The following is an 18,840-nucleotide window of genomic DNA, read 5'->3' as shown; positions in this document are numbered from 1 at the left end:
CTAAAGTATTTCATCACTCAGCCTTTTCGAATATCTTTTATAACAAACGAAAAAGTTTGTTCTTACGTTTTGCTTGAAGGACCTTTCGGGATGGGGTGTTGGTGCACACCTCCGTTTAAAATACGAAAGAAATCAGATTAATTTATACAAATGAGCAAACAGTGTGCAAAATTATTACATTTCCTTGTGAGATTGGGTCTACAATATCATTATCATAGGTCAAGTCTTAGGTTTGAGTGATATTAGGGAATAAACCAATTATAAGAACAATTCTTGTATTTATATTGCTGAATAGCCAGGGCTTACTTGGTGCCGGAACACGTCGGATCCGGCACCTCTGAAATCATGCACCTCATTTTACCAATACGCCTCCTCAACCGCCCTCCTCCCCAACCCTTTTCACTTTCGTCCATTGAGAACGGCATGCCAAGGTTATAGCAGCCACCCAGCACACCATAACTAAGGTAAAGTTAGTTTTATATTTGCATACATTCAGTGACAACTTGTGACATGCTCCCTATATTGTTTACCATGGTACTTTACATATTCGGTCTGAAATCACATGCAATTATGACTTCAATTCAACATTAGCATGATTTATTTGACTGTACTCTGATAGTCAATGACTGCTAATATGACTTCACTATTTAGTAATAGTATAGAATTCTTTTCTTAAATCATATTATTATTGAAAAAAGTCTGAATGCGTTAATATAAAACCAACTTTACCTCAATTACACCGTACCATACCATTGTGAGGGCGAATTTTGCATTAAGGTTAAGTGGGTTTTTATATTCACAAGTTTCATGAATGAATGTGCAAAAATTAAATCCACTTTACCTCAGTGATATTTGTATTTTATTTAGTAAATGTTGATGAAAGTGTCAATGGAAATAGGAGAACACAGTATTAGCATGCTACCACATCATTTGTTTTCCTGCACAGGCGCACCCTGCACTCCTGGCATTGCTATGTTCATGAGACAAAACTTACAAGGTTGAGCCTTAGAGCCTCATGGGAGCTTTCCAGGCGGATGTTAGCAGGTAGGTGGAGGTCATGGACAAAAAACAAGACTGACAGCGTTCAGTAACAGCCCCTGACAGTGACAGCACTGTGCCTGAAGCGTTTTCACAACACATACTGTATAAGGAGTCTTCTGAAGTGAGGAGGAACTGATGCCTGCTGTTGTAATCTGTGCAGAAACCTTTAGGAAGTGGAGACACGTCGCCGTAAGAATGCAGGACACAAGAAGATTTCTGGAGAAAGTGCGCCACCTGCAGGATAAAGGTCGAATGCAGACTGCTTTTACAATGTGGTGTCAAAGCACTCGCAAAAGGGAAGAGTTAAGAAAATTACAGGAGAGTTTGCTGAGAGCTCAACTCTCAAGGTGAGTTTGCTTGTTTTTTTTGTGGTTCATTTGCATTATGGGTGCTGCACTCAAATTAATATGTTAAAAAGCTGGTACTTTATACAAAGTAGATGTTCAGTTTATTGTGAACGAGGTCTGGATTGTTGGGAGGAAAACTTGTTTGAACGTTTTTCATTTTAATATTTTAAGTAATAATCAGTGGCAGAAAGAGTGCTAAAAAATCATACTGAAGTAAAAGTACCCTTACTTTCCTAAAAATGCCTAAATATTACTCAAAGTATGAGTAAAAAGTAGACATTTCATAAGTACTCAAGAGTTGTGAGTAGTGAGTATTATGCTGTTAAAAGCTGATGCACTTACAGGTAATATGTGGATGTGTAAACGTAACATTCTGTAGTGCATTACTTATTGCCCAGCAGGCACACAATGTCATAAGACGTTAATATTAGGTTAGATTTAGGTTGTGATGTCAGGTGACCAAAATTCAATGTCTAGCCAGCATCTAAGGACAACATTATTTTGTTGTCTAATAATGACGTTGATGTTTGGTTGATTTTAGGTTGTGTTAGAAAGTGACCACAATCAAACATCGAGCCAGCATCTTAAACCAACGTCATACTGACATTAAATACTGATGTTTATCCGTCAGGTATGGCAATCTAAACCCAACGTCTGAAAGACGTCATAGTTGTAACGTCCACAAAACATCAAGCTGTAGCATCATTAGGGGTTTGGTTGGTTTTAGGTTGGACATTGACCTAAAGTTGGATTCTGACGTCAACCCGATTTTCATTTCCAAACAAAATGCAATGTCCCCACGACGTTGGATCACGATGTCAAGTGATGTCATGTTGACGCCTTGTGCCTGCTGGGTATTTAAGGCCTTTTTTATTCATCATACAGTAAACATCCGTCATCTTCTCATCAGTGACATGCATCTAAACAGTCTCTTGGTCAATGCGTGTGAACATCTTTTCTGGACACTTTTAACGCTTCCGAACAGTTTACTGCAATTACAAATCACCCATGTCTCGAGGTAGCTCATTATGATGCAATTTCTATGTGTGATTTGATTGGACAAGAATCACAGGGCTGATTTTTCCAATCCCCATAGACAAGAAATAATAAAGTAGTGACTGCAGGTTGAAGGAAAGTAGTGAACTAAAAGTACCGATACCGCACTAAAAATGTACTCAAGGGAGAGTAAAAGCACACATTTTTAAAACTACTTAGTAAAATACAATTCCTGAGAAAAACTACTCAATTAAAGTTATTTGAGTATTTGTAATTTGTTACTTCACACCATCGGTAATAATGTATAACTTTAATATTCATTCATTCATTTTCTTTTCGGCTTAGTCCCTTTATTAGTCAGGGGTCACCACAGATGAATGAGCAGCCAACTTATCCTGCATATGTTTTAGGCAGTGGAAGCCCTTCCAGCCGCAACCCAACACTAGGAAACACCCATACACACTCATACACTGCGGACGATTTAGCTTATTCAATTCACCTACAGTATAGCGCATGTCTTTGGACTGTGGGGGAAACCGGAGCACCCGGAGGAAACCCACACCAAAACAGGCTGAACATGCAAGCTCCACACAAAAATGCCAACTGGCCCAGCCGGGGCTCAAATCAGCGACCTTCCTGCTGTGAGCTGATCGTGCTACCCACTGCGCCACTGTGACCCACTGCGCCACACTGTATAACTTTAATATACTACACTTAAATATAATAAATTATTTCATAAGCAAACAATAAATTAAGAACTAATGTCAACAAAATTAGACAATTCCTAATAAATAAATAAACAAATAACAAATAAAAATAAATAAATGGTAATAATAGAAATAGTTTTTGTCATTATTTTATTTTTTTTTATATTTTATTAATTCTTATAAAATTTTCCTTAAGTAATTATACAAATACATTCTATAATAATAATAATAATAACAAATAATTATAAAAAAAATAATAATAATACTTTTGCCATTACTTTATATTATTATTATTATTATTCATTAATTTCCCTTCGGCTTAGTCCCTTTATTAATCAGGGGTTGCCACAGCGGAATGAACTGCCAACTATTCCAGCATGTTTTATGTAGCGGATGCACTTCCAGCTGCAACCCAGTACTGGGAAACACCCAAACACACTCATACACTACGGCCAATTTAGTTTATTTAATTCACCTATAGCACTTGTCTTTGGATTGTGGAGGAAACCGGAGCACCTGGAGGAAACCCACGCCACCACGGGGAGAACATGCAAACTCCACTCAGAAATGCCAAATTGCCCAGCCGGGACTTGAACTATTGACCTTCTTGCTGTGAGGCAACAGTGCTATCCACTGTGCCACCCTTAAAGAGAAACTTTAGTATAAATTAAATGTCTACTGTCACTTATAATCAGTTTAATGATGTGCAATTTGTTGACTGATGTTGTGACACTCACTGTCTGTGTGCTTATGTTAGGTGTCTGTCAGCTTGGAGAGCAGTTGTTCAGCGCAGAGCATCACTGCAGCGTTACTATCATCACAGAGAGACTCAGACACTCAAGACAAGCTTCCAGCAGTGGAGACTATCTCTGCAGCTACACGGCCTTCTGAAGGATTTCCACATCCACCGCTTTCATACCAGACACACAAACACTGGTTAGTATGTACAGCAGGGGAAATTGTATTGAACATGTCTTGGTTTTTCCTGGGAATAATATTTGTAAAGGAGCTGTTGACATGGAGTTGAACCAGATTTTGGTGAAATCCCAAATTAAACAAACAAAAATAAAGCAAAACAAAAATAATCTGAAAAATGAATTGTGTGATAATGGAATGAGGAAGAAGGAGAAAGAACTGAACTACTAAAAATGTGTTTAATACTTTATATTAAAGGTTTATTTGGTGACGGCAGCTTAAAGACGCCTCTCATTTAGAGAATGAAATCACATGCAATGCTCAGGTGTGAGTTTTTCACGGCTTTCAACAGGGTGTAAAAATCTTGCTGGTTCTGTGGGTCTCGCCTGTCAAATCTGGGCTTTATTTTGTATTTCCTATTAAATTTTAGTCAAGTGATTTGCTGGGATTTTCTTTCTCTGAAAGCATTTGAGAGTTTCTTTGGCTGAGTTTTTGATCATAGTCTTGCTGAAATGTCCACCCTGATTTCATCTTCATCCTCCTGCTAATGTAAATGTTGGACTGAAGCAGCTAGTATTCATTTACACTGACGAAGCAGCTGAAGACCTACTGAGAAATTTCAGCTGCACTCTGGGCTTTCACTGCCTTTTTACACCTCTTTTTCTTCATGTGTTTAATACTGTTTCCTTGTGTCTATCTTTTTATTTCACATAACTTCATTTGTACGTTAGATTTGTTTTCTTTGCATACAGCAGTGGTTCCAAACCTTTTTATTTTTTTGCATGAGACCCCCTTTTCCCCTGTAAAATATTGTAAGCATTTAATGATGTTATCGCTCATACAGTATAAGTTTGCAGTAATGATGACAAAAAATGTTTTCTAACAAACGGTATGTTTATTACTAAATCTAGATATGTTTATGCACAAATAAATGTAAAATATAAAAGCAAAACATCAGTAGGCCATTTGTAACTGTAAAACGTAAGCCTTTGGCATTTAAACTAGCCCTGTTTGACATTCAATAACAAAAATATCAGTATTCACACTGGTGTATAAGGGGGAAAAAATAGCAATTTAATACTTGTTTTGCTCTATCAATTAGTGTTAGGATTGCTGTGAGGCGAATCAGTGAGACTTTTTGTGGAGAACGTATTAAAAAATGTGTCCATTGTTGAAAATTACAAAGCACTTCAGTGTTTGTGTGTTCTGTGTTTTTCTGAGAAAATTAGTAATAATAATAAAATAATAATTCCTTACATTTATATAGCACTTTTCTGGGCACTCAAAGCGCTTTACACATAGGGGGGAATCTCCTCATCCACCGCCAGTTTGCAGCATCCACCTGGATGACGTGACGGCAGCCATTTTGAGCCAGACCGCACACCGCACACCAGCTGATTAGTGGAGAGGAGATTGAGTGATGAAGCCAATTATGATATGGGGAAGGTTAGGAGGCCATGATGGACAAAGGCCAGTGGGCAGATTTGGCCAGGATGCCGGGGTTAAACCCCTACTCTTTTTTTGAAGGACATCCTGGGATTTTTTAACGTCTCATCCGAAAGACGGCGCTCACTGAGCAGTATAGCGTCCCTGTCACTATACTGGGGCATTAGGACCCACACAGACCACAGGTTGGGCGCCCCCTGCTGGCCTCACTAACACCACTTCCGGCAGCAACCTAGCTTTCCCATGTGGTCTCCCATCCAGGTACTGACCGGGCGCAGCCCTGCTTAGCTTCAGTGGGCAACCATGTGAGAGTTGCAGAGAGCTAGCTGCCGGCATGAGTCTACAGAAATGTGTATATTCCATAAAAACTGAAGCTGATTGGTCAATTCTTGTCACGTGATTTGCGGGATTCATTGACACGAGAGCATCATGCTTTTGCGCACAAGCCGCGCACCTCCATTGGAAACAACAAACTTATAACCTAAACGCGATATGCATGCAAAGCTATGGTGCATTCACCTGATTTTTTGACAAATGGGTTGTGGATCTATTCCTTGGCAGTTTGTGTGTCGTTCACTGGGCCTTTCCCCCTTAGTAAAGAAATTTTACAAAGACGTCTGTTTCTTACTCATTTTGCTGCTTGTGGGTTAAATTTGAGTGCTCAAGTGACTGAAACGTAAGCAAAAGAAAATGTTCATTTTTCAAAATAAAGGACTTTTTTAAAATAGAAGATCGTTCATACTCAGACATTATTGTCTGAAAACAGAAATAATTAATGATTTGTTGTGCGGCCCGGTACCAATTGATTCACGGACCAGTGGTTGAGTACCACTGAGCTAGTGGATAAAATGAACTTTGGCAACATGATCATTCTCCTAATTGTCCACTGCTAAGAATTTTTTTTAATATGATATGACCCTCCCCCCCCCCTCCACAGAGCTCGCTGAGGCCCCGGGACCCCCCTGTTGGGAAGTGCTGGCATACAGTATATTGATTTCTTTGGTTGTTACCAACATACAGTAAAATTTTAAGTCAACAGCACCTTTAGAAATATGTTTTTGGAGAAAAATGTTGAGGTGTTCAATACTTATTTTCCTCGTAGACTGATTTCACGCGGCCGCCATTTTTAAAAGCAAAATCGAGGCTGCGGTGGGAAGAAACCCGGAAGTATCGTTGGGAGTTACATAGCAACGTTTTGTACCTGGCTGTATATCTTATCAGCGAAGAGAAAATGACAAATTTATAATTTCACCACCTTCTGAGTGACCTGAAGGTCCGTTCTGAATGAATGGAGAAAATAAAAAGGCGTATCAGAGCTTATTTTCAGCTAAGTTAAGGGAAATGGCACTAGTTAGCTAACGTTTTCTTTCCTAAATTTTATATCAAATTTTGGTGAACACGACAGTCTCTGGACTTGCTGCATCACAGACACCAATATTTTAACAATTTATAAAAAAAAAACGTAATCACTTTCTAGCCATCAGATATTAGGCATGGGTGTATATATTGAGATCGGGATTTTCGAAAGTATCGCATCACTTTTTTAACGTTTATTATTATTATTTGTTGAGTCTCCGCATACAGTTTGATAGAACCCTGGGGCCCAGAAGCTGCTCTGCGTGACGTCGTACTTAAAAAGCGGATAAGGATTTTTTCCAATTATATATATTTTTACATATTTATTGTTGTTTCTTTGTTTATCTTATTTTATCCAGCCAAACTAAAATAATCAAACCGTTCTTCAGAAGAAAATAATTAATATGAAATCCTGTAAAAATTACATACAAAAGAATGAACAATTTGTCTGTCTGTCTGTCTGTCTGTATATCTATCTATCTATCTATCTATCTATCTATCTATCTATCTATCTATCTATCTATCTATCTATCTATCTATCTATCTATCTATCTATCTATCTATCTATCTATCTATCTATCTATCTAATCTATTCATCTATCTATCTATCTATCTATCTATCTATCTATCTATCTATCTATCTATCTATCTATCTATCTATCTAATCTATTCATCTATCTATCTATCTATCTATCTATCTATCTATCTATCTATCTATCTATCTATCTATCTATCTATCTATCTATCTATCTATCTATCTATCTATCTATCTATCTATCTATCTAATCTATTCATCTATCTATCTATCTATCTATCTATCTATCTATCTATCTATCTATCTATCTATCTATCTATCTATCCATCCATCCATCCATCCATCCATCCATCCATCCATCCATCCATCCATCCATCCATCCATCCATCCATCCATCCATCCATCCATCCATCCATCCATCCATCCATCCATCTATCTATCTATCTATCTATCTATCTATCTAGATAAGCCATTGATTACAGGCCGTATGATGGATGTTTTCAAGCGCAAAGCATACACTTCAGCAGAAGATCTCTCAGCCATGTTTCTCCTCCACAACACTCTTCACAAGTGGGCAGAGATATTACAGAAACAACAGCTGGCAAAGTATGATAATCTGCTGCTTTACTCCTTCTTTAATTACATGTCACCGCTTCACTCATGCACAAGTGTAATGTGTCTTATTGGGATCTCACAGATTAGCTGAAGAACGGGTTATTCAGAAGACTGTTCTTCTGGAGTGGTACAGACACACTCAGGCTGATTTCTCTGATAAAGTTCTGCTCTTCAAAGCCAAACTGGCTCCTCGTCCTCCATCCTCCACTGGTTTATCCTGCTGTGACTCTCAGATGTCCTGCATTGAGCCTCAGGTACAAGATTCTGCTACACTATTAGACATTTGATTGTATTTTTGCGGTAACTTACTGGCAACATAAGTTACCACAACTGCCCCTTGACAGTAACCTACTTGTAAATGTGTTTTACAGTAGCAGGACTCTACCGCAATTTCACTTTACAGTAAAATAGACTTACTGCAAATTCTTATTACGGTAAAATTCCCTGTACCACATTTAAATTTTACAGTATGACCATTTACAGTACTTTTACTGTAATTGATTTACATTTTACATTAGCATTACAAAACTTTCACTTTTAGTATTTACTATTAAATTTATTAAATTACAAACAAGTGACGAGATCAAGTACAACAGTATTTTAATTATTAATTGTTATTATATCATTTTAAATGGTTTAAAGGAGTGATTTTTATTCATTAATCTGGTTTAAATACATTTTGTGGTGCATAATTTTTTTTCATTAACTGTCTCATTTTTGTCTTCAACTACTACAGTAGCAGAACTTGATTACATTGATTACAGTAGAATACTGCAAATTCCTAATATGCAGTAAGTTACTGTAAAGATTTTAAAATGGCCCCAAGGTAGTGCATATTACTGTGATAATAATACAATTACTCCTGTAAACCATTTAAACCATTTAAAAGCAGTTAATAGCACTTTTCCTACATGCATGCGACTCAAAATGCTTCACAAACAACAAACTAGCACTGTAAAATAAAGCAAATAAAAAAAATGTATAGACAAATAAGGCAAAATAAACAACAAATATATACTCAGATAAAAGCATACATGTACATGCATATATCTACACAATCACACACACAATAGTGCTTACATATGCATATACATGCACACACCAAACCGTAGTGTAGTGAACTGTACAATAGTGAACCGTAAAGGTTATTGCACACTAAATCCAAAATTTTCGTCCGTAATTTTCACACTTTTAAAAATGTATTTGACTTATTGTTGTGTCAATCCTATTGACACACTGCTTCCAAAACTTTAAAACACATTAAACAGATCGTCCGTCATAAAATAATTTGAACCATGTTCGATTTTTATTTATTTTTTTACTTTTTTTGCATCTGAAAAAGCACAAGCTGTTTTGACAGTTCAGAGCCCCCGTGCAAGCATTAAACTGAATACAGGATGTCGTCACCTAAGCTACAGATAACTTTGACAAACACAGTGCATTAAATAGAGACAGAATGTGGTGAACAGTTGAGAACCCCTATATGCTGGATTCAGTGACTGGTGCACCTCTGCCCTGCTGCTACTTCGCGTTTGTGTCCATACATTTGACATACTGCGCTTAGACATTATAATAGAAAGCATGGTTCACTTTCGGTCTGTTGTTTAGACACGCAGCCACCATCTATTATAATGTCTGTAGCTACTGCCATTAGCGCATTTGCTATTTACATGACGACTTTGTAAGTGAAAAAACTGAGCATTTTACTTGCAAAAAACAGTTAAACAGAGCATCTGCAGCGCGAGAATGAGAGATAAGGCCTCTCATTATCTACTTTCACTTTCGCCCATCCATTCATTAATTTGTTGTTCCCTCCATCCATCGATCCAGCCAGCAATCCATTCATTAGTTGTTGCTTCCATTCATCCATATGTCCATCCATTTGTTGTTCCGTCTGTCCTTCCATCCATTAATTTGTTGTTCCTCCATCCATCTATTCATGTGTTTGTTGTTCCGTCCATCTATCCATCCATCTATCCATTCATTTGTCCTTCCGTCCATCCATCCACCCATCCATCCATCCAGCTATCTTTTAATTTGTTGTTCCTTCCATCCATCTATCCATTCATTTGTTGTTCCATCCATCCATCCATTCAATTGTTGTTCCATCCATCCATCCATCCATCCATTCAATTTTTGTTCCATTCATCCATCCATTAATTTGTTTTTCCATCCATCCATCCATCCGTCCATTTAATTGTTCTTCCATCCATTCATCCATCTATCCATCCGTTTGTTATTCCATCCATCCATCTATCCATCCATTCATTTGTTGTTCCATCCATCCATCCATTCATTTGTTGTTCCATTCATTCATCCATCCATCCATCCATCTATCCATATATCCATCTATCCATCCAACATCCATCCATCCATCCATCCATCCATCCATTTGTTGTTCTGTCCATCCATCCATCCATCCATTGATCCATTTGTCTTTCCATCCATCCATCCATTCATTTGTTATTCCATCCATCCATCCATCCATCCATTCATTTAATTTTTCTTCCATCCATCCATCTATCCATCCGTTTGTTGTTCCGTCCATCCATCCATCCATTCAATTGTTGTTCCATCCATCCATCTATTCATCCATCTCTCTATCCATCCATTTGTTGTTCCGTCCATCCATCGATCCATGCATCCATCCATCCATGCATCCATCAATCCAACCATCCATCTATCCATCCATCCATTTTTTGTTCTGTCCATCCATCCATCCATCCATCCATCCATCCATCTATCCATCCATGCATCCATCCATCCAACCATCCATCCATCCATCCATCCATCCATTTGTTGTTCTGTCCATCCATCCATCCATCCATCCATCCATCCATCCATCCATCCATCCATCCATCCATCCATCCATCCATCCATCCATTTTGGTGAATTGATTAAAAAATGGTTACTCTCAACTGTTTTACTCTAGGGGAGTTGTAAAATGAGCCTATTTGCAAAAAATAAAGTAAGACAAAATAAGTTTTGTAAGGCAAGTCCAGGGTCAGCTTTGCTTCACCTCTCATGGTATTAGTAAAGCACCACTAACTTTTTCAATTCAGGAGTCAGTTCTTTTTCCATTAATCTGTCACTTTTTCATTCCTCCTCAGGCATTGTTACTGAAAGCTCTCGGCAGGATGATGCACCCTGAACTGTGTCTGGCGTTCTCCAAGTGGAGGAGTGTAGTGTGCGCTAACAGAGACATGAGACGACAGGCGGATCTGTGTTTAAACAGTAGGAGATGTGAAGAGATGGCTGGGGTTTTCAGAGCGTGGAGAGCACACACATTAATGAACGGCAGGGCTTTCCATCACTGGGTAAATGACACTGTTTTTAATCAACACTCTCATACAAATGCTAACTCTGCTGGCTTTTTTGATGCAGTGTCAGTAAAAAAGGAGGTTTCAAAATCAGGAACTTTTTTTCAAGAGCAAAATTATTTGAGGTTTCAAAATCAAGAACCAGCAATAAATATGTGTATGTATATATACTTAAAGTTGAAGTCAGAATTATTAGCCACCCTGTTTACTTTTTTTCCTGCAATTTCTGTTTAACGGAAAGAAGTTATTGTGTAATGATGGTTTGTTCTGTAGACTATCGAAAAATAATATAGCTTAAAAGGGCTAATAGTTTTGACCTTAAAATGGTGTTTAAAATTTTTAAAACTGCTTTTATTGTAGCTGAAATAAAACAAATAACACAAAAAAATATGGTGACATACAGTGAAAATGGACTTGTTCTGTTAAACATCACTTGGAAAAAATTTTAAAAAGATAAAAAATTCAAAGGGGGCGAATAATTCTGACTTCAACCACAAAAAACACACAGCTGAGGTCCATTCTCTTGAAAAACATAACATTTTGTTTCTTTTTTTATAATTATTTGTTAGGGGTTTTCACCTTTATTGATAGGACAGTGGAGATGGACAGATAGGAAAGTGTGGGGAGCAGAGATAGGGGAAGGATCGGCAAAGGACCTCGAGCCGGGAATCGAACTCGGGTCGCCGCGAGGACCTGGAATGCTATGTGTCGACGCACTAACCACTAGGCTATTGGCGCCGACTTAAATTTTGTTTCTTAAATGATAAACCATCATTTAAAAAGTCATACATAAACTCTTATTAAGAATCAATACAGGATCAGTCAACTATACTTGTCATACCAAGCAAAGAAAGGTCAACACTGAAAATCGAGTCAAAGGGTCCAAGTAAATCAGGGGGGAAAAACATTTTCTTTTGTTGTTTTTGTGTAAAATGTAAATAACTAAAACAGTTCATTCTTAATAAATCTCATATGGACTTTTGTGAACATCTGACAGAAATAAAGTCAAACAGGTACGCAATGAGCAAAGCTGCTACTGCTTCTCTTCTGTTTCTGCTTATTGACAGCAGGGCTGCGTCCAAAACCGCATACTTCCATACTATATAGTACGCCAAAATCAGTATGCGAGCCGAGTAGTATGTCCGAATTCATAGAATTCGAAAATCAGTAGGCGAGAAGTACCCGGATGACTTACTACTTCCGGCGAGATTCTGAAGTGCGCAGCGAGGACGAGGAGTATCTTATAATGCCCCGTGAGCGAATTCATGAATAGAAGTGAGGCGACGCAACTGATGCAGGTAGGTCACGTGACCATGACAAAATGGCGGATGTAGTACGTCCGAATTCCATTCATACTGTACATTCATTCTATACATACTGTATAGAACATACTTTTCTAACGGCCGAGTAGTATGTTTAAATTCAAATGCAGTACCTACTGAGTAGTAGGCGGTTTCGGACGCAGCCCAGGTGTTTGTCATCAGTGCTCAATCTTCACCTAATTAACCCCATCATTGTCTCATTAACTTTAACTCTTTAATTTTACTCAATTTTAGAGAGGGACCAAATATTCTCTGAACTGAGTAAATTTGACTCAGAGGATTTTGCTGTGTAATGAACCTAGTTCAAGCTGAACACTAGTCTCTTAAAAATAACTTTTAAAGTTTAATGTACTGTCATCATGGCAAAGCTAAAATAATTGAGTTATAAGAAACTAGTTATGTAAAAATGTGTTGATTTCTTTGTTAAACAACACTTGGGAAATATTAGAAAAATAATTTTAAAAATTTGCACAAGGGCTATTCATTTTCGCTTCTACTGTATTCATATTTATTTAAATAAGCATTTATTTGGTAAAGTCGTGTATTTAGCTAGATATTACCAGTGACGATATCGTTTAGTGTTTCATAAACTTTATTAAAAATCTGTACTGTTCATGCGATGAGAGTGCAATGGGTTGCTTTTTTCAGTATAAATGTTATTATCATTTGTAATGTATGCGACAATGTTTTGTTGATTTTTATTTTTTTTAACAAAAGGAGAGGAGTGTGCTCTTTCACTTTTTCATCCTGTGGAAAGGAATGGTTCAGCAGAGATGTAGGACACACATGCTGGAACAGAATGCAGTGTTTACCCATGATATCAATCTGCTCAGACGTTGCTTCTCCACATGGACCAGACTGGTAAGACATTATGAATTTGCTCAGTGCTTAATTTGTAAATTGCGAGGTCCCGGAACAAATTGGGGTAACGGACTTACCAGAGAAGAGAAAAGTGTTTGTCGAGCACAAGGGAAGAGGGGGGGGGGGGGGTTTCTTTACTTTTGCCCGACACTTTTCCCTTCTCTGGTAACATGCCAGATCCAATTTGTAGGGGGATCCGACATGTTACCAGAGGAGGGAGAGGCCAAAATTGCTCGGGTAGTGTCGCGGATGAAAGTGAAGTGGGTTGAGGTGTCAGAAGAAAGTCAAGAGCCGCGCGAGCAGGGTTATCTGTAAAATGAGGTGCCAGATCTGGCTTGTTCCAGCACAAATTAAGCACTAAATTTGCCTTTGTAGGACTAATAAAGTCTGCATGTGCAGAAAAAACTCCTTCAGAACTTCCAAGAGTGCTTTTTTACTTGTATATATTTTTAGAGTACATTATATGTATAGTTATATTTTGTCATGTTTACCAGCGAACAACCACCAGATGTCGCTGGTAAACACACACACACACACACACTTAGAACTACACTTTTCCTGGACTACAACTTCATACATGCTCTTCGCCCACACACCTGCTTTCTCATTTAGCTTGATTTACATTCACACCTTTCAGAGACTGATTACACACAGTATTTAAGCAGCACACACACTCATTCACATTGCCGAGTCTTGTTCACTGTAAAGTGACATTTCAACGCGTTTCTCCCTGTCTTGTTTCTCCGTGTCTGAACCTAGCTTTGTATCCTAGTTATCCGTTTTAGCCGCCTGCCTTTCGACCCATTGCCTGTTTACTGACTTCGACTCTGGATTTGCCCGCACATACCTGTTCATACCTGTATTGACCATTGCTTGCCTGACAAAGATTAAACCTGCATATTGGATCCTACCTTCTGTTGTTGGTGTCACTCCCCGGCGTTACATATTTATTGTAATTTAATTCTTTTTTAATATTCTTTTTGTATTATCATTGTAGCTGCGTCTCAAATGGCACACTATGCACTCATGCACTACTTATGCGCTTACACACTCAACAGGATGGATATGTATGTACTATGTAGTGTCATCCCAAATGGCACACTAATGTTTCTTTACTAAATTCAAACCGTGTCCGTGATGACGTTTGACGGTTGCCAAATCAGTGACTTGTCACTTATTATTTTTTAGAGTTTTCAGTGCACTACTTACACTATTGATACTACAAAATGGCGTAAAAGAGTGCATGAGTACATAGATATATACACTAGATATCGCAAAGGGACCCTGAGCATGCGTCAATAGCGCCGCCACATTGGTACAGTGCTCCCAGGACAAATGTCATTCAACAGCACTAGTCAAGACAGTGTTACTACGTGAGGATGCGGGACTTTAGCGCTGTCTACGGGTGTAGTAACGAGCAAACAAAGAAAACAAAGCACAAAGGCAGAACATTTCATTGGTAATATTCAGTTTTTTACATTTTTGTATGTTCTGAACCTTTGTGCTAATCAGGTAACATTATTGATGATAACAGTCACTTACTGCATTCATCATAAGGCAAAGCAGCTCCAACTCGCACTAAACACTCGGCTTATGCTAGTTTTGTTGAATAAAATCAGCAAACAATGCAAGAGAAATATGATAACGAGATGCTGTGCTGCCAGAAACTTATTACTGTCGGCTAGTGAAAGAGATTCATTCACAAACGAATTGCTCCCTCCGTCAGTATGAGAAGTGAAAGCAGGAGAGGAGGTGTGGATAGTACATTTCTGTACACACAAACACAAGCTTTTTGTCATGAATGCCCGTGCGGTCACTGATCCATCAATGTAGAAAAGTGATGTAAAATTATAATTTTCATTAAAAAAATTGCATACTAACATCCAGGAAAACTCCCGATCATAGATATATGTGTATATCTCTGGCTTTGGATGGCCACAGTCCTCCACTGTACCTTGGTCCCGCATTAATTTCAAAGGAGCGCTATCCTGTAGCAAGATGGCGGCGTTATTGACGCATTCTGTCCAATAGACAACAATAAGCCAGGCGACATCTAATGTATATATCTATGGCATAAGTATGCGATTTGGGACGCACCATGTGTGTTAGGCAGCAGGTGTGGTTTAAGCAGGAAATGTTCATAGGCCATTTATTAATTTAAAGTGGATCAAAACCTTTCACCAAAGTCATCCTAAAACTATTCAACAGCACTTAATGTTGTCTTTGATCCACTTCAGTTGTTGGCTTCTGTATTTTTATATGTTGAGTAAAACCTCGATTTGTGTTTCAGGCTGTGGGATCGCACTGTGAGCAGCTGAAGTGTGTGCTTCAACAGATGGAGCGCAGAACAGACACACACCGGCTGAACTTGAGCTTTTCCACATGGGTAATGCGTGTAAACCAGCAGAAGACTTCCAGAGGCTTTTATATACACACATTACAGAGCAGGTAACTGACAGCCTAATGACACTGGGTTTATTTATGGCTGCATTATGGTGGATTCATTCATTCGTTCATTTTCTTTTTGGCATATTATTTTATGCCTTGTTTCCACTGACTGATACGGTTACGGTACGGTTCGGTTTGGTACGGGTCACACACATATGCAAGGTGACTGAATATGAAATTAAAATACAAAACGTACTGAGCCATTAAGTAAAAAAACAAAACAAAACAACAGGGGTCCGTTCTTCGTACGTGGATTACTCAGTTAGCTGGATTTGGATATTGACGATTTGACATGATCCAGGATCGTTTCGTTCTTCAAAGCTGATCCGAGAGTTGTTGTCATAGCAACAGCTCTGCTAGCTTAAACCTGATCGGTAGCAGGTTCAATTCATATAAACAGGATTAGATCGGCTCAGTTCAAGCAAAGATAATACAGAAAGTATGTACCGAATTCTGATATTTTCTTACAGTAGTAGTTATATACACTTGGGAAAATGGTACATATTTTTTAACTATATATATAAAGTTATAGTTATTAATAAAATAAATTAAGTTATACATATTAATAAAACGTATGCAATCTGCACCCCTGAAATGAAAGTACAAAGACTGTCACCTGGTGGTGCAAAGAGAAAACTTATTGATATGAACTTTTTAGATCGCTTTAGTACAAATTGTGTATAATAGAAATGTACAATATGTGACTTTTTTTAAAGCAATAATACATTTATGCAGTCATAAACATGTTTTGATAGTTAATATGCCGGTGATTTGATGCTTCACAATAGTTGCAGACGCCTTTACCAATATGAAAACGCTTTTGTAAACAACCAGTTATTCTTTACACCGATTAAAAAACGCCTTCTATAATAAAGAAAATCTTTTCTAAATGTAGAACTAAATACGTTGATTTGCATTGAAATACATGATGAATACTCTTGACAAATGAAAGTGTAACGCCTGCAGCTCACAACAAATGTGGAAGGTTATTGCGTGTCATATTTAACAAGCCGTTTACTGCTAATTTGATGTAATTTTGCTCACATGGATAATTGAATATTAATCAGATGATGTCATTACGCTGCTGTGCCGTCAGCCAATCGTTGCATTGCTGATCATGATTTCGAGGATCGATAGATCTGTCCTTCATAACACAAGCAGTGATCTCAGATCAGTTCATTCAGACATTCTAATCTTATTCGCGAACTTGTTTGAAAAAAACGGAACTGAAACTAAATTATTAAAAATAAACCTGCCAGACTTAATGTATGTCCTATTTTCATTATTCATTCATTTTCATTATTCGTTTATTATTAAGTACTATAATTGAAACATAAAATGAGATAGTAAAATATAATCAACAACGAAAATGTAAATAAAACGTAAATTAAAAACATAAATTAAATGTCTTGTCTTAGTCCTATCAAAATAGCAAACACTACATCTCTCTATATTTAGGCTAAATGACTGCTTTATTTATTTATTTATTTAAGACTACTTATTTGTACTGAATGTTTGTGCTTTCATTTTAGTTGTCTTTTATTTCTTCAATTCTATTTTCCAAAACGAATCCTCTTTGCACTTAAAAAGTTTACAATAAACCAGGCAAACAAATTTTAAATGTAAGTTGAGGTGATTGCAAGTTCACAACTGTGAGGTGATGTGCTCTACCGGCAGGATAATCTATATTATTTTGCTGTTTTTCATATGCGCACGTTTAAGATTTGAGATAATAACATTGCCATGATAGTCAAAGAAATCAAAACATTATTTTCACCCCAACACAATTTAATCGGGCACTGAAGGCTAATAACTTAATTCTTGTATTTGCTTTTTGAAGCCTATGACTTCTCACCATGTATCTTTTCTACAGCATACAGTATAGTGTAAGAGCATGTCAATTACCAGAAAAACTAAATTAAAATTATATTTTAATTGAACACATCACATCACATTCAGTAAGCTACGCCTACAGAACAGTCTGTTTAGCATTGTGAAAAGGCAAAGCTGAATATCTGTGGTTAAAGTGCCACCCAGCGGTCAAATGCTGCTGGCGCATCAATTACCGCCGTCGCCGCGGTATGAATGGCCAACACAATCTCACGGCAATTCGTAACTTTTTCATTTAGTGGCTAATTCGTATAAATTCGTACGATCTAATTCGTACAATTTAGTACGATTTGCTTATCCCCCAATGACGGTTGGGGTTAGGGGTGGGGTCAGGTGCCACGCCTCCTTTTTAAAATCGTACCATTTCGTACGACTGAACTCGTACGAATTCGTACGAATTAGCCACTAAACTAGCAAAACGTAAAATACTTACGTTTTCTCGTGAGATCAGGCTGAAATGGCGGCAAAAGGAACACACTGAAGTAGTAACATCTGTATATGAACACATACAGCCCCTTACAGTCACTAATATATTATTAATTACAGAAAAAATACACACAGCATGCATTTAGTACTTATTTGAGTTCAAAAACACACGCAATATAGCCCACAGTCAGAGCAAACCTCTCATCTGTGTCTGTAATCTTCAGCAGCACATGTAAGCTCTGTCAAAAAGTAAATTTGTCATTCCCAGTTCATAATAGTCCAAAAGACGAAGATAAACATGGCAGTGTGTTCATGATTCAAGTTGCTAAAACAATTTTGCTCTTGTGTTTTGACGGCTTCTTTTTTTTCTGCGTTTCACTCCCGCTTCACTCTCGCGCTTGTCTTTTTTTGTTCCTGAATGGATCAGATGATGGAGACACTTCAATAATCACACTCCGTTATTATCAACAGCTCAAGAAGTTCATTATATCAAATAAAGACGCGTTCGCGTGCTCCCGGAAGAAAGCGAATGCCGCTTGCAGTTTTAGACGGTCTCGTAAAGCAACAACAGGACACGGCAAATTTTTCTTCCTGGCTTTGTGTCTGTTGTGTTCT

The 18,840-nt window shown here is 37.8% G+C and overlaps 1 protein-coding gene across 1 annotated transcript in view; it reads left to right on the top strand.

Moving 5' to 3' along the window:
* The window catches only part of LOC101884100 (uncharacterized), a 55,583-nt gene that overhangs the window by 21,153 nt on the left and 15,590 nt on the right, over positions 1-18,840 (top strand). The window contains exons 9-16 of the mRNA XM_009304264.5: positions 947-1,044; positions 1,202-1,388; positions 3,849-4,027; positions 7,808-7,949; positions 8,041-8,212; positions 11,069-11,275; positions 13,318-13,461; positions 15,752-15,909. Of these exons, the coding sequence (XP_009302539.1) occupies positions 947-1,044; positions 1,202-1,388; positions 3,849-4,027; positions 7,808-7,949; positions 8,041-8,212; positions 11,069-11,275; positions 13,318-13,461; positions 15,752-15,909 (1,287 nt within the window). The remainder of the gene's footprint in view (positions 1-946; positions 1,045-1,201; positions 1,389-3,848; positions 4,028-7,807; positions 7,950-8,040; positions 8,213-11,068; positions 11,276-13,317; positions 13,462-15,751; positions 15,910-18,840) is intronic.

The sequence above is a fragment of the Danio rerio genome, chromosome 8, assembly GCF_049306965.1.
Source record: "Danio rerio strain Tuebingen ecotype United States chromosome 8, GRCz12tu, whole genome shotgun sequence".
Lineage (NCBI taxonomy): Eukaryota > Metazoa > Chordata > Actinopteri > Cypriniformes > Danionidae > Danio > Danio rerio.
The sequence above is the reverse complement of the archived record's forward strand: the minus strand, read 5'-3'. Positions and strand labels throughout refer to the sequence as shown.